The sequence below is a fragment of the Drosophila yakuba genome, chromosome 2L (genome assembly GCF_016746365.2).
Source record: "Drosophila yakuba strain Tai18E2 chromosome 2L, Prin_Dyak_Tai18E2_2.1, whole genome shotgun sequence".
Taxonomy (NCBI): domain Eukaryota; kingdom Metazoa; phylum Arthropoda; class Insecta; order Diptera; family Drosophilidae; genus Drosophila; species Drosophila yakuba.
The window spans coordinates 21234486-21255998 of NC_052527.2; the positions used below are offsets into that span (position 1 = coordinate 21234486).

Consider the following 21513-nt stretch of genomic DNA (forward strand, 5'->3'; position numbering starts at 1 on the left):
TCTGGCCATGTCCGTTCGTCTGTTTATTGACCCATGTTGCCACGATTTGCAAAAAAATTTGCCATGCCCACTCTAGCGCCCACAACCCGCCCAAAACTGCCACGCCCACACTTTTGAAAAAGGTTTTAAAACTTTTTTTCATTTTTTGTATTAGTCTTGTAAATTTCTATCGATTTGCCATAAAACTTTTTGCCACGCCTTTTCAACGAATCTAGTATACCCTTTTACTCTACGAGTAACGGGTATAAAAACAATTTAAAAGATTTGATCTAATGAATTCATAATAACAAAAGTATAATAGTATTTATATGTATTGTATATTAGTAGGGTCGAGTCGTCCCATTATGCGGTCGGGAGTTCCTATGGAATACCTCAGAAATTCGTAGGAAAATGTATTCGTATAAAAATTCCGATCAATAAAATAATCATTCTCTACCAGAATCAATAAAATAGTCGATCGCTTAAAAGCTGAAGACCACCACAAAAACCACCACGCGCACTCTAACTTGAAGTTTAGAAGTTTTAATATATTACAATTTTAGAGCGTATGATGTAACGGCAGCTAAGTGGCACTCGAAGTTAATCAGGAAAGCAGTCCCTTTCCTACTTATGGATGTACATATCTTAATCGTACTCCCTTTAACTAACTGTTACTCTGACATTTCTGATAGTAGAGGAACTCGAACTTTTCCCTTTTATTCTTAATAACGAACAACAGCCGCAATGGGGATCCTTTGAGAACCACTCAAGCGTCGCCACTCAAGAGAGAAATGCCCCAGTAATTCCTTCGAATTCCTCGCTCTCACACTCGCACTGCCCACAAGCCAACTGAGAAGGCGACGCCGTCACCGCTGTTAGTTGAACTTCACGTGTCGCCGGGAGTGCCGGGAAGCGAACAATCGCTGACGATCAGAAATCTAAAACATTAACAGCGAGTAGGGCAGTGTAGAGTAAACGGCAATGTAAATTCCCCATCAATAACAAGAGAACGACAGCTGATAGCAACTGAGTATTTCGTACGTCTAATATTCTGTTTACATAGTCCATGAAAAGCGCATAAGGCTGGAAACTGAAAATTTACAAAATGCGACTCAATACGAGGAGCTCATTAAAAAAGTTAAAATGTCAATGTTTTGAAAAGTTTAAAATAAAATTTATACTTAATGCCATTAACCTCAGCAGAGCCCACGGCCAGTTGTTCTGTAATACATGAGTGAGAATGGGCTCTTCGTTTTGATCTCTCTTTTCAAACGCGTACAACCATACAATCATGTATCCATAGCTTTTGTTAATGATAATTTTGTTTGAAATATAATCAATGATTCATTAATTTTGTTTAACACATAAACATTGCTCTTTCATCGCTTTACATTTTTAAGAGAGAGATCCCGCGTGAGAGAGTCGGGAGGGAATCGGCTGTGCGCCCGAAGCAATTGGCTCTGCTGGCCTAGCGATGGTTTTGTGATGTTTATTAGTAGCGATGAATTGTGGAACTGCAGAATTATGTGCAGCATTAGCAGCAGAGTAGAAACATATGTATGTGAGAAAGAGAGCCGCGTTCAAAACCATTAGGCATTGCCAATGGTTATTGCTGATAAGGTCAGTGCACGTTCTCTGCCGGTATTTGTTTTCTTTACTTTGCTTTTGACGTTGCGGTTAAGTGGTTAGTGGAATATCTAATTCTAATTGAAAGGTTTCTCCTTTGCTAAATTACATAGCTACTTATTTAAAAGTAAAAAAAAGAGCCGCGGTCGAAACCATTACGCATTGACAAAGTCAAAACTGCTGATAAGGTCAGTAGTACACGTTCTCCGCCGGCATTTGTTTTCTTTACTTTGTGGTGAGGCTTTATGAAAATGTTAAACTCCCTGGTTAGTGAAAGATCTAATTCTAATTAAAAGTTTTTTTCCTACATTACATACCTACTACCCAGAGAACAATATGCTTAGCCTTTAAATATATATAAGTCTTCCGACTTATATATCTATATGTTGCTATCTAGCAACAAGTAATTTTGTATAAATAATAAAATATCAAAATTTTTTATGTACTACATATATACTCTAATGGGGTTGAATACGCACTTGTTACATTCTATAAATATAGAAATCTGCCAAAAAGGGTGCCCCACCTAACCAAGAAAATGGTAAGCAAACAATGAAACAAACTCAAGTCTGATAAGGACAAAACAAAACAAAAGAGAGTGCTGTGGTCGAGTTCAGCGACTATAAGATATATAAGGAATATCGGTAGAAAACAAAAATAAAACAAAAATTAAAAATATTGGGGGAAGTTTTTTGGCAAATCTATATAAATTTACAAGATGTATAAAAAAACAAGAGAGAACGCTATTGTCGAGCTCCCCGACTATGTGATACCCGTTACTCAGCTAGTGGAAGTGCGAAGGAGACTCTTTAACACTGACAGTTTTTGGCGGTTTTGGGCGTGGCAAAAAGTTTTTTGACAAATTGATAGAAATTTTCAAGACAGAAAAATTTCAAAAGGTTTTCCAAAAGTGTGGGCAAAACAGTTTTGTGCGGTTTTTGGGCGTTCGAGTGGGCGTGGCAAAATGATTTTTCAAGACTAATATAGCGTGGCATTTTTTGGCGGCTTGTAGGCGGTAGAGTGGGAGTGATCACATTTGGAACCGAACCTGCACTCGAACTGAGTCTGTCTCTGGAGTCTGCATGCCTAATCTCAACATTGTAGCTTTTATGGTTCCTGAGATCGAAGCGCTTATACGGACAGACAGTCAGATGGACGGACAGCCACACGAACATGGCCAGTTCGAATCCGCTATTGATCCTGATCAAGAATATATATACTTTCAGAATAGCTTTCTTCTGCCTGTTCAATACTTTTTAACGAATCTAGTATACCCTTGTACTTTACGAGTAACGGGTGTAAATAAGATTCGTTGTGGACGGCAGGTGTAGAAAAATCAATTGACGTGAGTCCATATATTCCTTTTAAAAAAATTTTTATACTTTTGAAAGCGTTTGTTTTTTGCAATTATTAGGTGCATGCGTGGTGTAGCAATCTTAAACAAAAAAAAAGTGCACTGCGTTACCGTCATTAGAATATGTATGGTAGCTTTTACAATTACAGTCTACAAGTTTTTTCTTGATCGTGATCACTAGCTCTCCGCGTAGAGACACGTAATACATTTATCCGTGCATCAAGCCGTGTCCGCTTGTCCGTCCGTTTCCTTCTGCGCAGACTAGTCTAGTTATAAGTTATTTTCATGTCTCCATGACATTGGGAAATGTCTTCTTTTTTGGAGATAGTGAGTCGGAACGGTTCTGAGACTAAGTCATTTGAGAAATAACTACATACAATTTAGCTTTGTACTTTTTGATAATAAAGCATTCGTTATATACCAATAGTCTAACACTGTTTTAATTTGATAAACGTCTGACAACTTTATCATACAGCTGCCATAAAAACACATTGAAAATGTCTGGATTACTAGAAATTCTTTATAGTTTGTTTGGCCGTGTCCGTTTCATTTTTGGCATAAAATTAAAGAAATTTAAAAAACTTAAAATAAAAATTAAGGGACGTGTCCGCATTTTAAAATTTTTTCGACATGAAAAAAGCAGCTGTTTTGGCGATTTGACAACGTAGTGGAGTATACATGTGGAGTATACATAAGTCCACCAAGGCAACAAAATGCGTTCGGTCAAAACCTAAAGAAAGAAACCAGCCCTGATAACCCAACAGCACACAAGCTAGTAGGAGCTCTAAATTGCCAGTAGAGTTCCACCGACTTGCGATCCATTACTGATAAAATGCATATCACTTAAGTTATGGAGTGTAATAAATTTAATTGTAGTCTTAAAATTCGAAAAAAAAAAACTTTTGCTTAGTTATCATCATAGAAGTATTGTGTAGAATAATCAGCTTTTATTATTAGAGTTCCCAACCTAACGTAAAAACGTTTCTTATGCGAAATAAACTGAAACCTGGGATTATAATAGTTACAAGTTTTCCCGAAAATATTCAATAGAATTGCTATAATGATTCAAATATCATCTCAACGTTAACTAAAAAGATAGAAGCAAGATTGACTTATTGACAGATGTCCAATGCAGATGTTATATTCATTCCGTCCTCCCAAACTAACATGGCAGGTTACAGTGTCGAGCAACACGTGCAAATCAAAAAATTGTTTTATGAAATTGGGTCTTCAGTTCGACTGTTTGGTGAGGATTTTGGGCCGGAGGCGTTATTGGTCCGTATTTTTTCGAACCCGATAATGGTTTGGCCGTCACCGTCAATGGTGAGCTATACCGGTCGATGATAACCAACTTCTTTTGGCCTGAAATCGGGAATATGTATCTGGACAAAATGTGATTTCAGCAGGATGTTTTGCACGAGAAATTTCCGGACATAGTCTTCCTGCGCGGAGGCGACGTGAACTGGCCACTGAGATCGTGCGATTCAATCCTGCTGGTTTTTTTTTTTTTGTGTTTTCTTAAGTCGCAGGTCTATGCCAACAAGACGCTAACCACCGATGCCCTTAAAGTCAACATACGCCACGCCATCGATCAAATACAGCCCGATGTGTGCGCCAGAGTCATCGAAAATGGAGCATTCGTGTGCGCGCCACCAACCAAAGCCGTGGTGGTCATTTCAATGATGTCATATTCCATACAAAATGGGATCGATGGAAATTTTGCAAATATCTCTCCTACATGTATTTTTTTTCATTTTAAAGATCAAGCGCCCTCAAGTAAAGGGGTTTTCACATGATAAAATATTCGTTTCTCGGCTTGTAAGTGAAAAAGTCTTCTCGCTTTCAAAAAGAAACGTGCTCAATTCCAAGTTAAAAATTTATTTTATTTAACACACAAATTACTCAGGTCCTAATCCCGGTGGGCCCGTGCAAAACTTAATCGTTGCGATATGTTGCGTTTTGACAGGAGCGATTTTTTTCTGCTGATGCGTCCAAAGAGAGAAGTTCAATTAGTCTTTTTGCCACTAATTTCCTAGATACATTTGTGACACATTCTTTATTAATTTCCTCCATAATTTCGCGGGAGGACTTGAAAGGATCCGCCTTGCTCTTCCGTACTATGAGCATATCTATACGCGGATCAGTTACCTTCAGTGCACCATTATATATACCATTTTCCTCAAACATTTCATTATTTCGGCAATTTCAGCAGGTGTATTGCCAGATTCAGTTAGGTTGAATATCATCCTCCTTTCTTCAACTGCACAATGCTTTCCTCGACCCATTTTTTTAACATTTGTATTAAATTACATTAATTTGTTGACGAAATTGTTTAAATCACGCAAAAAACCTACGAAAACCACTTTTTACACGGAATTTGCTGTAAGTTCATTAAAGTGTGCTATTTCTGTGACGCTAAATAATCGCTCGCGAACGAAAATTAAGCATAATGCAGAAGAAATAAATGATAATGGTAAATTGTACGTCATGTAGAAGAGAGTAATAATCGATTCTCATCAAAATTTTTGGAATCGAAAGCAAAATATTTCTGAAATAATCGATCTAAAGTTACTGTTTTGATGTGTGCTATTTATACGTCCACGGCTGTATATAAGGATTTTGTCATATTTTGCATTTACCCAAGTAAAAGGGTTTACAAAATTCATTGAAAAGAATGTGGCCGTGACAGTTTTTGTCTGATTGTGGGAGTGTCAAAAAAAATGTCAAAAAATTTGCAAAAAACAAATATTAAATTAAAAAACATGAGAGAACGCTATAGTCGAGTTCCCCGACTATCTGGTACCCGTTACTCAGCAAGTGGAAGAGCGAAGGAGAGTATTAAACACTGACAGTTTTTGGCGGTTTGTGATCGTAAGAGTGGGCGTGGCAAAATGTTTTTTGGCAAATCGATAGAAATTTACAAGACCATATCCAACCATATCGACTCTGCTATTGATCCTGATCCAGAATATACTTTATATGGTCGGAAACGCTTTCTTCTGCCTGCTACATACTTTTCAACGAATCTAGTATACCCTTTTACTCTACGAGTAACGGGTATAAATATCAATACCTTTATCAAAAGAGTTTCCGTGGCAGCTTTAGGCGGTTGGTGGGCTTTGGGGTGGGTGCGGCCCAAAAATGACTTATAAAAGAAATGAAAAAAAAATTATTAAAACAATTTTTAAACAAGAGAGAACGCTATAGTCGAGTTCCCCGACTATCAGATACCCGTTACTCAGCTATTAAAAGTGCGAAGGAGAGACTTCAACACTGACAGCTTTTGGCGGTTTGTAGGCGTGGGAGTAGGCGTGGCAAAAAGTTTTTTGGCAAATCGATAGAAATTTACAAAACTAATACAAAAACAAGAGAGAACGCTATAGTCGAGTTCCCCGACTATCTGATACCCGTTACTCAGCTAGTGTAAGTGCGAAGGACAGTTTTTGGCGGTTTGTGGGCGTTAGAGTGGGCGTGGCCAAAAGTTTTTTGGCGAATATATAGAAATTTACAAGACTAATACAAAAATGAAAAAATATCAAAACATTTTTCAAAAATGTGGGCGTGGCAGCTTTGGGCGGTTTGTGGGCGTTAGAGTGGGCGTGGCAAAAAGTTTTTTTGCATATCGATAGAAATTTACAAGACCAATACAAAAATGAAAAAATATTAAAACATTTTTCAAAAGTGTGGGCGTCGCAGTTTTGGGCGGTTTGTGGGCGTTAGAGTGGGCGTGGCAGCATGATTCGACAAACTTGCGCTGCGTCTATGTCCCTGGAGTCTGTATGCCTAATCTCAACTTTCTAGCTTTTGTAGTTCCTGAGATCTCGACGTTCATACGGACAGACAGACGGACGGACAGACGGACATGGCCAAATCGACTTGGCTATTGATCCTGATCAAGAATATATATACTTTATATGGTCGGAAACGCTTCCTTCTGCCTGTTACATACTTTTCAACGAATCTAGTATACCCTTTTACTCTACGAGTAACGGGTATAACAAGAGAGAACGCTATAGTCGAGTTCCCCGACTATCTGATACCCGTTACTCAGCTAGTGTAAGTGCGAAGGACAGTTTTTGGCGATTTGTGGGCGTTAGAGTGGGCGTGGCCAAAAGTTTTTTGGCAAATAGATAGAAATTTACAAGACCAATACAAAAATGAAAAAATATCAAAACATTTTTCAAAAGTGTGGGCGTGGCAGCTTTGTGCGGTTTGTGGGCGTTAGAGTGGGCGTGGCAAAAAGTTTTTTTGCAAATCGATAGAAATTTACAAAACCAACACAAAAATGAAAAAATATTAAAACATTTTTCAAAAGTGTGGGCGTGGCAGCTTTGGGCGGTTTGTGGGCGTTAGAGTGGGCGTGGCAAAAAGTTTTTTGGCAAATCGATAGAAATTTAGAAGACCAATACAAAAATTAAAAAATATTAAAACGTTTTTCAAAAGTGTGGGCGTGGCAGTTTTGGGCGGTTTGTGGGCGTTAGAGTGGGCGTGGCAACATGAATCGACAAACTCGCGCTGCTTCTATGTCTTGGGAGTCTGTATGCTTAATCTCAACTTTCTAGCTTTTGTAGTTCCTGAGATCTCGACGTTCATACGGACAGACAGACGGACGGACGGACAGACGGACGGACATGGCCAGATCGACTTGGCTATAGATCCTGATCAAGAATATATATACTTTATATGGTCGGAAACGCTTCCTTCTGCCTGTTACATACTTTTCAACGAATCTAGTATACCCTTTTACTCTACGAGTAACGGGTATAACAAGAAAGCAATTCCATTTCCTATTATTCAGCTGTACCAATACATAAATATTTTCATCAAAGTATCATTAAATATCCATTACAAATTATACTGTTTTTAATTAACATCATCAATATTTAAGTGTTAAGAATTCATAATTTTATTTTCATAAAAAAACAAGAGAGAACGCTATAGTCAAGTTCCCCGACTATCTGATACCCGTTACTCAGCTAGTGTAAGTGCGAAGGCCAGTTTTTGGCGGTTTGTGGGCGTTAGAGTGGGCGTGGCAAAAAGTTTTTTTGCAAATCGATAGAAATTTACAAGACCAATACAAAAATGAAAAAATATTAAGACATTTTTCAAAAGTGTTGGCGTAGCAGTTTTGGGCGGTTTGTGGGCGTTAGAGTAGGCGTGGCAAAAAGTTTTTTTGCAAATCGATAGAAATTTACAAGACCAATACAAAAATGAAAAAATATTAAAACATTTTTCAAAAGTGTGGGCGTGGCAGTTTCGGGCGGTTTGTGGGCGTTAGAGTGGGCGTGGCAGCATGATTCGACAAACTTGCGCTGCGTCTATGTCCCTGGAGTCTGTATGCCTAGTCTCAACTTTCTAGCTTTTGTAGTTCCTGAGATCTCGACGTTCATACGGACGGACAGACGGACGGACAGACGGACATGGCCAAATCGACTCGGCTATGGATCCTGATCAAGAATATATATACTTTATATGGTCGGAAACGCTTCCTTCTGCCTGTTACATACTTTTCAACGAATCTAGTATACCCTTTTACTCTACGAGTAACGGGTATAAATACGTTCATTCGGACTGAATTGAATCGGTTCAAAAGGACTTCTTGCTGTTTGCCTTACGGTGCCTAAATTGGGATGCAAACCTTATATAACCTCCTTATTCCAGTAGACTAATGTTAATTAATTTAGTTAGTTAGAAGTGACCATAGAAACTACATACCCCTAATCGTATATGATTGTAGATCTAAGTATGACCCCTACAGATTATTATGTTCTGACTATAGTAGACTTTATTCTATTATCTCTAATCTTGGCTCTCTGTCGCTCTTAAAGCAATCAATTATATCTTTTTTAACACATAATTAATTCTTACCAATAAAATTACTAATATTTATATATATACGCGATAAAAAAACGAGTACAGAAACGAGGAACTGTACTCGTTTTTTTATCGCGTCCATATTCTCGCGAACCGAGCCGTACTATACACTGTAGCGCCCCTCTGTATTTTACTCGTGATAAACTTAAAATGATTTTTCCAATGCGGTAGTCCTCCTCTGTTTGGTGGCGGTTGTTTTCCTAGGTACTGCCGCTTTTACTCGTGGAGGCAGTCGGCCTGCCGACCTTGTTTCCCATGTCCTGCGTTGCTTGTCGGCCTGGATTTTCCCGCCTTCCTGTGTCTTTTTTTCTTTTCTCCACTTTTTTACTTACAAACTCTTTTTACAAGGTCTCTCTTCAATCTGTTCTCCTTCAAGCTCTCTATCTGGAAGCTTTATTCTCCCCCAATGCCGTTACTACGCTCTGATTTGTTGTGTAACTCTTCATCTGTCCGCAGTTGATCTCTGAATGTGTGCGATGTATTTAAGTCCTTAAAGCAGATAAGCTCGATTTGAGTAACAACAAGAGAGAACGTTATAGTCGAGTTCCCCGACTATCTGATACCCGTTACTCAGCTAGTGGAAGTGCGAAGGGGCGTCTGCAACACTGACGGTTTTTGGCGCTTTGTGGGCGTTAGAGTGGGCGTGACAAAAAGTTTTTTGGGAAATTAATAGAAATTTACAAGACTAATACAAAAATGAAAAAATATCAAAACATTTTTCAAAAGTGTGGGCGTGGCAGCTTTGGGCGGTTTGCGGGCATTAGAGTGGGCGTGGCAAAAAGTTTTTTGGCAAATCGATAGATATTTACAAGACCAATACAAAAATGAAAAAATATCAAAACATAGTTCAAAAGTGTGGGCCTGGCAGCTTTGGGCGGTTTGTGGGCGTTAGAGTGGGCGTGGCAGCATGATTCGACAAACTTGCGCTGCGTCTATGTCCCTGGAGTCTGTATGCTTAATCTCAACTTTCTAGCTTTTGTAGTTCCTGAGATCTCGACGTTCATACGGACAGACAGACGGACAGACGGACGGACAGACGGACAGACGGACGGACAGACGGACATGGCCAAATCAACTCGGCTATTGATCCTGATCAAGAATATATATACTTTATATGGTCGGAAACGCTTCCTTCTGCCTGTTACATACTTTTCAACGAATCTAGTATACCCTTTTACTCTACGAGTAACGTGTATAATAATCAAATTTAAGGGTCTTGTGATGCGTTTGTAAATTGCGGTCTCGGGAGTTTTCGCTTGCTCTTAGTTGCTTAAAGGTTTTTGATGTCGTCACGTTTACAAATTTCTACTTGGCCTACAGTAATCACTTTTCTTCGACTTTCTCTATTACCGGACTATCATTAAAACATTTTATTCACTTCTCTTAATACATTTCGGAATTTTGATTTTTTACTAGTTCACTTAAAAATTGTCTACTTCACTGTAGTTTCTTAATTAAATCTCTTATTTGGTTTAACATTTATTATAACTGTTCTTGGTACAGTAAAAGGGTGTACCAGATTTGTTGAAAAACACTTGGATGGCGATCCTAGTCCTAAATGAACATCGTTTAGAGGTGCTTGTGAAACGTAATAAAATATACATATTTTCATAAAGTTATAAAATATGTCTATTTACTCAAAGGATGCCCGATGTACGCTCTTGAACAATCTGAGCCAATAAGAAGTGTTCCCTACAACAAATTGATTTACTATGACAGATGCCACGCTGCAGAACTCACATTAATTGTTCGCTTTCCGTTACCAAAATATAAAATTAACAAGTCGACATAAACAAATCCTACACTAACACGCACGAGGATCTACTGAAATAATAATAGCATAGCTCACCATTTGATACCAAATACCATGTCAAAATATCAGAAGCTTGACAATGCACTGCTATCCAACGCTCACGATGACGACTCTGAAGGGGGTTTCCCGGTTTGCTTTGATGATAATCATCAAAATACGGGCTTCCAACGGGATCCAGATACTAGAGATGATCGACTGCTAGATAATCAAGACAGGTATTACAGCGTTAACAACAACGAAGTGGATAGGGAGGTGGTGACAATTGGGTCAAATGTCGTCCGAGTTCCAGAGGAGCAAACCTGGGAGGTGCCACTGTTGGGCGACTGTGGTGACAATGCGAGGAATCAGGTAAATGAAACAAATAAACATCCTCCAGACACACAAATATTTATTAGCGAATTGTGCGGCCCTTCGCAGAGTTCGGAAGCGGAATTTGATATGCAGCGTGATTGCTGCAATCATCAACCAGGGTTCAGGGCCAACCCAATGAGCAAATCTGCACAGGAGGCCAAATATAAAATTATGCTAGCAGTTTTCCTGTGTTGCATATTTATGGTAAGAAGGAGCATATGTGTGTAGGTGTGGGTACGCATTACAGATATAATTATGCTACATTTCATGCCCTGCAACTCAACCTACCAAATTGACGGCGACCGCAGATCATTGAATTTCTTGGCGGCTATGTGGCCGGAAGTCTAGCTATAATGACGGATGCCGCCCATTTAGCATCTGATTGCATTAGTTTCGTCATCGGTTTAGTCGCTATATGGATAGGGAGTCGCCCGCCCGACGAACGTATGTCCTTTGGGTACAAACGCTTTGGTAAGTAGTCAATTGCATTCAAACCATTCTAATGAGAGTAGTACACGCACTCCCATTTAAATCCATGCATTACTGTGCGCTATATCTATAGAGATATCTATATAGATCAGATCAGATCGTCATTATATTTAACAATTGAGAGCATTATTTTGATTGTTCTTTTTTATATTTCTTTTCAGAGGTTATCGGAGCTCTGGCCTCTATCTTGGGAATTTGGTTTGTAACTACCCTGCTCGTGGTTGTGGCTGTTCAAAGGATCTACTCTCAGGACTTTGAACTAAACGCCGATATGATGATGCTTATTTCAGGCATTGGCATTTTCATAAATATTGTGTAAGTCCAGAAAAGAATCTCACGTAACTATTATCCCATTCCATTATGCCACCGAAAGGCAAAGGTAAAACTCGCCTAGCCTAATACCCAAAGTGATAATGTATCTTTCCTGAATAAAACCATAAATTATAAACTACCAAGAAAACATCTCAATGACGTCAAATAGTCGTGTGGTATCTCAGAATTAGTCGTTTTCGTACTTGTAAATTTTCATAACATTTACTCTATCGTATTTGTTATACCCGTTACTCGTAGAGTAAAAGGGTATACTAGATTCGTTGAAAAGTATGTAACAGGCAGAAGGAAGCGTTTCCGACCATATAAAGTATATATATTCTTGATCAGGATCAATAGCCGAGTCGATCTGGCCATGTCCGTCTGTCCGTCCGTCTGTCCGTCTGTCCGTCCGTCTGTCCGTCTGTCTGTCCGTATGAACGTCGAGATCTCAGGAACTACAAAAGCTAGAAAGTTGAGATTAGGCATACAGACTTCAGGGACATAGACGCAGCGCAAGTTTGTCGAATCATGCTGCCACTCCCACTCTAACGCCCACAAACCGCCCAAAACTGCCACGCCCACACTTTTGAAAAATGTTTTAATATTTTTTAATTTTTGTATTGATCTTGTAAATTTCTATCGATTTGAAAAAAAACTTTTTGCCACGCCCACTCTAACGCCCACAAACCGCCTAAAACTGCCACGCCCACACTTTTGAAAAATGTTTTGATATTTTTTCATTTTTGTATTGGTTTTGTAAATTTCTATCGATTTGCCAAAAAACTTTTTGCCACGCCCACTCTAACGCCCACAAACCGCCCAAAGCTGCTACGCCCACACTTTTGAAAAATGTTTTGATATTTTTTCATTTTTGTATTGGTCTTGTAAATTTCTATCGATTTGCCAAAAAACTTTCTGCCACGCCCACTATCACGCCTACAAACCGGCAAAAACTGTGTTTAAGACTCTCCTTCTCCCTTCCACTAGCTGAGTAACGGGTATCAGATAGTCGGGGAAATCGACTATAGCGTTCTCTCTTGTTTTATTTCTAAGAAAATAAAAAAAAGTTTGTTTTTTTTAAGTACATTTAATCAATGGCGATTATTTGGACTGCCGACCACATATACCTTTCAAATTTTTCACAATTAGGAAAAAAGTTTAAGTATGCTCTTAATTTAAAAAAAAGAAAGAACGCTTTAGTCGAGTTCCCTGACTATTAGATACCTGTTACTCAGCTACTGGAAGTGCTAAAAATTGGAAAAAAAAAACAATAATGGAATCAAAAACAAGAGTTCCCCGACTATCTGATACCCGTTATTCAGCTAGTGGTAGTGCGAATGAGAGTCTTGGCAAAAAGTTTTTTTTAAAAATCGATAGAAATTTACAAGACTAATATAAAAATAAAAAAAATTAAAACATTTTTCAAAAGTGTGGGCGTGGCAGCTTTGGGCGGTTTGTGGGCGTTAGAGTGTGCGTGGCAAAAAGTTTTTTGGCAAATCGATTGAAATTTACAAGACCAATACAAAAATGAAAAAATATCAAAACATATTTTAAAAGTGTGGTCGTGCCAGTTTTGGGCGGTTTGCGGACGTTAGAATGGGCGTGGCAACATTAGTTAACAAAGGGCGCAGCGTCTACATCTATGAATCTGCATGCCTAATCTCACTTTCTTGCTTTTATAGTTTCTGAGATCTCGACGTTCTTACGGGCGGACAGACGGACATGGCCAGATCGACTCGGCTATTGATCCTGATCCAAAATAAATATGTACACTACATACGGTCGGAATACCTTTCATCGGGCATGAAAACAGAAGAACTTAATAAAGTATCCGAAAATCATTGACAGAAGCACTTTGTACATTTCGAACTCATACATTTTGAACACGTCCTTATGTCCTTATGTAAGTTGGTTTCATAACGTTAACCGTCCAAACCTGTCCTACCTCACTTTTTAAAAATGCTTCAATTAAAATTCAATTTCTACCGATACGCAAAGGAAAATATTTTGGTCAATTTAGCGTCCACAAAAGTCAGCCACCAGTTATAATTTTTTTTTTTTTTAACTATTAGTTTTGCAAGTTTCTACCGACGTGCCAACAAAATTTAGAAATTACTACCCAGCAAATTACATCTACTAGCTGTGTAGCGGGTATCTTAAAGTCGAGAAATTCGTGCTTTGCGTTCTCTCTTGTTTTTCTTTTAATTGGGTTTAAATACTAAAAAATCTTTTTTTACACAGAATGATGTTTGTTTTGCATGGATCCTGGTTCGTCAGTCGGAATGGACATGGCCACAGTCACAGCCATAATCACGAAAACGAACATGAGCCAAATAATAGTCCTTCACAAACGCGTTCCAACTCCTACATTTATACGGCGAGTGGTGGTCAAAATCCTTCAAAGGTGGATGAAAGGCATTCAGTAAGGAAAGAAAGAAATTTAACCGAACATAAGATTCTTATTACAAATGGAAAAAAAACAAATCAGGCTGGGTAAGTGAAAATACAAAGTGAGCCACAAAATGAAAATGAATATGTACTGTATATATTTCCCACTAGTATTCGAAAAAAAAAACCGCCATTGTCTGCGTATATGAGGGTTATTTAGTTTATGTTCATTTTTAGTGATATGCCAAAAGAAAAATTTTAAAATTTCTTGTTCGCAGTCCAACTACCTCAGAAGAGGTAGGTAATAGTCGAGAAATTATAGCGTTCCCTCTTTGTTGAAAGATATGTAACTAAAAGCTATATATATTGCATATTCTTGATCAGAATCTCAAGCTCAGTCGAAGTGTCCGTCTATTTGTCCGCATGAACGTCAAGATCTTGCTAAGATCTGAAAAGTTGCTTATACCAAGATAGTGCAGATATATTCTATAGATGATTGTTAAAAAAGATTTTCGGCCATTCTACCTGCTAGAACGCACCCATATTTATTATTTTTGCGGATTACCATCGATATTCGCTGACTGAATAAATATTAAATAAATAAAGATCTGATAGGTAATTTGACACTTCGTGTTATTGGCAGTAATTAACGTAAGATCCTTTAAACTGAAATGACAATAATAATAACATAGCTCATAATTTATATACTCCTCTTACTGATTTTTATTTCTGCAGAACTTCAAAAATCCAGTTGGCACACGAGGAGAAAAACCTGAACTTGCGTGCTGCGATGATTCATGTAATTGGGGACCTAGTGCAGAGCATTGGCGTTTTTTTGGCCTCCGTCCTAATTAAAGTTTGTGTAAGTTTGTGCTGATTTATAAGCTATACATCTCTATTGGTGTGGGTCATTCATAAGTGACAAAGTGAACAAAACGGTGAACCTAAAAGTATGTAAATTTATTATAAATATTATTGTTCAGGATCAAAAGCCGAATCTCTTCAAGTATGTCCAAATAAAGGTCTATCTCAGGATTTCAGGAACTAAAAACTCGACTATTGTGTATGAACGTCGAGATCTCAGGAATTATAAAAGCTAGAATACTAAGATTCAGCATGGAGACTCCAGAGACATAGACGCAGCGAACGTTTGCACACCCACAAACCGCTAAAAACTGTCAGTGCGAAAATTTCTCCTATGCACTTCCAATAGCTGTAATAGTCGGGGAACTCGACTATAGCGTTCTCTCTTGTTTTATATAGTAATCAAAACCTAAATACTTCATTGGCGCAGCCGTAGTCCCTTGACAATCAGGTGAAAAGGTAATTTAATATGACCAAATTATCCTTTAGATTGTGCACGAGAAATTTCCACAACAAAGTGAATCGGTAGCTTTTACAATTAAAGTGGCTCAAACGGTATTTGCCCAAGAACCTGTGTCCATATCATTTTAAAATACCTTATTTGGTCGCACGCTAAGCAAAGTAAAACCGCTAAACCCAGAAACCGCCCAAAACGGCCACGCCCACACTTTTGAAAAACGTTTTGATATTTATACCCGTTACTCGTAGAGTAAAAGGGTATAATAGATTCGTTGAAAAGTATGTAACAGGCAGAAGGAAGCGTTTCCGACCATATAAAGTATATATATTCTTGATCAGGATCAATAGCCGAGTCGATCTGGCCATGTCCGTCTGTCCGTCCGTCTGTCCGTCCGTATGAACGTCGAGATCTCAGGAACTACTAAAGCTAGAAAGTTGAGATTAAGCATACAAACTCCAGGGACATAGAAGCAGCGCAAGTTTGTCGATTCATGTTGCCACGCCCACTCTAACGCCCACAAACCGCCCAAAACTGCCACGCCCACACTTTTGAAAAATGTTTTGATATTTTTTCATTTTTGTATTAGTCTTGTAATTTTCTATCTTTTAACAAAAAACTTTTTGCCACGCCCACTCTAACGCCCACAAACCGCCCAAAGATGCTACGCCCACACTTTTGAAAAATAATTTGATATTTTTTCATTTTCGTATTGGTCTTGTGAATTTCTATCGATTTGCCAAGAAACGTTCTGCCACGCCCACTATAACGCCTACAAACCGGCAAAAACTGTGTTTAAGACTCTCCTTTTCCCTTCCACTAGCTGAGTAACGGGTATCAGATAGTCGGGGAACTCGACTATAGCGTTCTCTCTTGTTTTTTTTTTTAAACGCTCGAGACCCACGGCCACACCTCCCGCCCAGCCGACCGAGGGGCGCTGCCGTTATCATACGGCTCGAATCGCGGGAAGATAGACGCGATATAGAAAACATTAAAGGACGAGGAAATATTTGTATACTAGTAAGATCTAAGAATTTGTTAAATACGTTAGTATTGATCGCTTTAGGAACGGTAGAGAGTCCGAATTAGAGATAATAGGATATAATCTATTATATATAGTCAGAACATAATACTCTGTAGGGATCATGCAACTCATAATTAGATCTACATTAATTTAAAACAAGAGAGAACGCTATAGTCGAGTTCCCCGACTATCTGATACCCGTTACTCAGCTAGTGTAAGTGCGAAGGACAGTTTTTGGCGGTTTGTGGGCGTTAGAGTGGGCGTGGCCAAAAGTTTTTTGGTAAATCGATAGGAAATTACAAGACTAATACAAAAATGAAAAAATTTCAAAACATTTTTCGAAAGTGTGGGCGTGGCAGTTTTTGGCGGTTTGTGGGCGTTAGAGTGGGCGTGGCAAAAAGTTTTTTGGTAAATAAAAAGAAAATTACAAGACTAATACAAAAATGAAAAAATTTCAAAACATTTTTCAAAAATGTGGGCGTCGCAGTTTTGGGCGGTTTGTGGGCGTTAGAGTGGGCGTGGCAACATAAATCGACAAACTTGCGCTGCGTCTATGTCCCTGGAGTCTGTATGCCTAATCTCAACTTTCTAGCTTTTGTAGTTCCTGAGATCTCGACGTTCATACGGACAGACAGACGGACAGACGGACGGACGGACAGACGGACAGACGGACATGGCCAAATCGACTCGGCTATTGATCCTGATCAAGAATATATATACTTTATATGGTCGCAAACGCTTCCTTCTGCCTGTTACATACTTTTCAACGAATCTAGTATACCCTTTTACTTCGAGTAACGGGTATAATAAAAACTGTTCCAAGCATCGTTCTACGGTTAGGGTAAGTTAATTAACATTATTGTACTGGAACAAGGAGGTAATCTAAGGTTTGCATCCCAATTAAGGCGCCGTAAGGCAAAAAGTAAGAAGTTCTTTTGAACCGATTCATTGCGGTCCGAGTAAACTTCGTATACCATACTCAAGGATCGGACGGACTTGAGATATAAATAAGGATTTGGTTTTGTAAGGATCATCAAATTCCTTTGACCACCGTTTTATAAAACCAAGCACACCCCTGGCCTTATTGGCAATAGACGAAATAGGGTCCATAAGAACACCAAGATGATCAACATGTGTTATTCTGTCCAAAGACCACCCTTTTAGAGTGTAAGTCGCGTGTATTGAGTTGGCACGACAAAAGGTCATAACTTTACACTAACTTTACAAAGTGAATGCATACCAGAATGCTTTACTAAAATCCGTATAGAGGACATCTGTTTGAAGATAATTTTTGAAGCCCTGTACTACGAAGGAGTTTAGCTCCAGAAGGTTAGTAGTTGTCGATCTGCGGAAAATAATAAATAACCTACAAAGGTGCTGCAAATAAGGAGTGATAACGTTTTCAAAAGGCTTAGGGATAGCAGATTTGCGCTTAGTGTTAACAAAATTATAAAACTGTTTGGGATCCTGTGTGAACTGGAACTTACAACGGTTTAAATAACTCTTATAACACTGAGCATTAAGCACGGTAAAATTTAACCGAGCACTTACATATTTGGAAAATATGTTGCAAGAATAAAGATCGGACCAAGTTAAGCCAGATATAAAAAGATTTAGCCTACGAAAACAATGAATTCGTTTGGTTGACTTATCTGGCCTCTCTTTTATTACGGTACCTGTGTCCCTCGAAAGTTGGATGGTATGGATCTTGTGGTTGACTAAGAGGTGCTACTTTAGTCAGAAACACACTTTCAGGACTTGTAACAAAGCATAGATCCAATAAACGACCAAGAGAATTTCGAATATACTTAACTTGCGACAACGATATGCCGAGCAAGCCGTCAATAAAGTCATGCTGTGCTGTAGGCAGAAGAATATTCTGTGGACCACTTAGTCATATTAAAGTCACCTAGAAAAACTAGTTGGTCCCTATCGGACAGTCTATTTGAAACGGATTGGATAGCGGACAAATGGTTTATATATTCAGGAAATTCAGAAGTCGGCGGAATGTAAAGCTCGTAATATAAACAAAGCTTTGGAGATTCCTCTAGAAGCTTGAGGCTATTAAATTGTGAATCTAGCGCGAAAAAAAGATCATCAGCTCGACGAAAACTATCTTAAGCCACGCCAAAACTGCTATTCAGTCCTTTCAAGCCACCTTTAGTTTTCATTCGCAACTCCTAGGCAAGTATCACAACAATATTTTAGATTAGGGCCTTTAGCTAGGTCATCACTTGCTCGTCCGTTAAAGCCCTTAGTGTGCACCATTTTATCATATAGCCAACAGGTCGCCAACATTTTTGACTGCTCAGGCTTTATTATCTGACGGTATTTGTATTGATAGCAGACAACATTGGTTTCCATTTTTAATTGGGTTTTGACCAATGTACCAAAAGACAAAATTAAAAATGTACCGCAAGAGCGCAGTCTGCACTTTAGAATTTTGTGTGGAAGAGCGAGAGAGCGGGTACACTGTCCAGTAAAGTACAAAAACAACACTAAGCAGCAGTACGGACAACGCACGAAAGAGAGAGTAAACAAAACGCACAGACAGAAAGAGAACAGATTGAATTTATTTATTAAAATCACAAATCACCCTTACGCCCACAAACCGACAAAAGCTGCCACGCCCACACTTTTGAAAAGTGTTTTGATACTTTTTCACAGTTTTGTCTTGTACATTTTTCTCGATTTGCCAAAGTTGTTTTCTGTGACGTCCACAAAACCGTCCAAAGCTGGCACGCCCACACTTTTGAAAAATGTTTTGATATATTTGCCAATAAACATTTTGTCACGCCCACCCTAACGCCCACAAACCGCCCGAAGCTGCCACGCCCGCATTTTTGAAAAATGATTTGACATTTTTTGTTAGTCTTCTAAATTTTTTCCCGATTTCCTAAAAATCTTTTTACCACGGCCACTCTAACGCCCACAAACCGCCAAAAACTGTCAGTGTTGAAGAGTCTTTCGCACTTTCACTAGCTGAGTAAGGGGTATCAGATTATCGGGGAACTGAATTATAGCGTTCTCCCTTGTTTATTATGAAATTTTTAAGAGTAGATCGGTTCAAGTTTTTTATTCGGAAAATTAATATGTTACTATATATAGTTTATGTGGTCGCAAACCTGTTCTTCTACCTATAACACTCTTTTTAAAAAATCTTTTTAAAAAAATAACAATAAGGAACGCAGTAGTCGAGTTTCTAGTACCTGAGATCGACGTTCAGACAGACAGACAAGACAAGAGTCGGCTGTTGATCCTGATCTATAATGTATATAATTTATGGAGTGGGAAGCGCTTCTTCTAAATTGTACATACTTTTCAACAAACATACACGTAATATACATTTTTATTCTACGAGTAACGGGTATTAAAGTAAAATTCTCTCTTGCACTCCCACGTTATATGTAAGTAACGGGTATCAGATGGTCAAAGAACTGAAGCGTGTTCTCTTGTTTAAAATTGTGATGAATTTTGGTCCTACACGGTATATAATAATAGCCTTTACATCTCGGAATCTTCAGCTATGTATTTTAATATTACGGATATTTCAGCCAGGTGCCAAATATGCTGATCCCCTGTGTACTCTAATATTTTCAATTATTGTAATTATGACTACTCTGCGTCTGTTTCGGGAGTCTATGGGAATCATCGTGAATGCAGTTCCACAGAACCTTAATATGCGCACTCTGCATTTGGAGCTGGGCAGCCTCCAAGGTGTCAGGTCAGTTGACAAACCAAGTCCTCCAATGGCATCCTCTCCTTAAAAGTGTGTTTCAATTTGCAGATCTGTCCACCACCTAAACGTGTGGCAACAAACCTCTCAGCAAAGGGTGCTGATGGTACATCTCGTTATAGGTAAGTCTCTGAAATGGATAGAGCTACATATTCATTAGTTTCTACTGCGTTTCAGACTCTCGAGCTGACTGCAATGAGGTACTGCAGACTGCCACGGAGCTAGTCGCTGGCCCAAAATATAACGTAAAGCATGCAACTATTCAAATAGAACCAACAACTGAGTAGTCTTTACTAATGAAATTAATCTGAAAATTTTTGTTAATTCTGAGCCACAGAGGTATCGATGGCATCTAGACGTTTTATTAAATCATGTTATTTTACTTTATATTTAATGTTTATAGTTTGCTTATGTACTGTAGAATTTATTCTTAAGCATTTAGTAACATTACCCCAAAGAAAATACATTATTCGACTTTTAGAATTAATTAATGTAATCTGACTTGAAACGTACCAAATACACCTTAGATAAAACAAGAGAGAACGCTATAGTCGAGTTCCCCGACTATCTGATACCCGTTACTCAGATGGTGGAAGTACAAAGGAGAAATTTTCATACTGACAGTTTTTGGCGGTTTGTAGGCGTTAGAGTGGGCGTCGTTGAAAATCAACAAGACTAATACAAAAATAAAAAAAATATCAAAACATTTTTCAAAAGTGTGTGCGTGGCAGCTTTGGGCGGTTTGTGGGCGTGGCAAAAAGTTTTTTGGCAAATCAATAGAAACTTACAACCCCAATACAAAAATAAAAAAATATCAAAACATTTTTCAAAAGTGTGGGCGTTGGAGTTTTGGGTGGTTTGTGGGCGTTAGAGTGGGCGTGGCAACATAAATCGACAAGCTTGCGCTGCGTCTATGTCCCTGGAGTCTGTATGCCTAATCTCAACTTTCTAGCTTTTGTAGTTCCTGAGATCTCGACGTTCATACGGACAGACAGAGGGACAGACGGACGGACGGACAGACGGACGGACAGACGGACATGGCCAAATCGACTCGGCTATTGATCCTGATCAAGAATATATATACTTTATATGGTCGCAAACGCTTCCTTCTGCCTGTTACATACTTTTCAACGAATCTAGTATACCCTTTTACTTCGAGTAACGGGTATAATAAAAACTGTTCCAAGCATCGTTCTACGGTTAGGGTAAGTTAATTAACATTATTGTACTGGAATAAGGAGGTAAT

At 38.6% G+C, this 21513-nt stretch overlaps 1 protein-coding gene across 4 annotated transcripts; it reads left to right on the plus strand.

The window, feature by feature from the left end:
• Positions 1 to 855: 855 nt before the first annotated feature.
• Positions 856 to 20805, plus strand: LOC6529101 (zinc transporter 2-like). 4 transcript variants are annotated; one of them, XM_039370446.2, is made up of 10 exons: positions 856 to 1016; positions 10477 to 10994; positions 11064 to 11201; positions 11306 to 11468; positions 11648 to 11801; positions 14040 to 14291; positions 14922 to 15048; positions 20086 to 20255; positions 20319 to 20389; positions 20445 to 20805. In XM_039370446.2, the coding sequence occupies exons 2-10, from the start codon at positions 10701 to 10703 to the stop codon at positions 20552 to 20554; spliced, it is 1479 nt and encodes a 492-aa protein (XP_039226380.1). In that variant the 5' UTR covers positions 856 to 1016; positions 10477 to 10700; the 3' UTR covers positions 20555 to 20805. The 4 variants fall into 4 exon arrangements, with proteins under 4 accessions (XP_039226380.1, XP_039226382.1, XP_039226381.1 ...); XM_039370448.2 differs by lacking the exon at positions 856 to 1016 and adding an exon at positions 1416 to 1599; XM_039370447.2 differs by lacking the exon at positions 856 to 1016 and adding an exon at positions 1698 to 1793.
• The last annotated feature ends 708 nt before the right edge of the window (positions 20806 to 21513 follow it).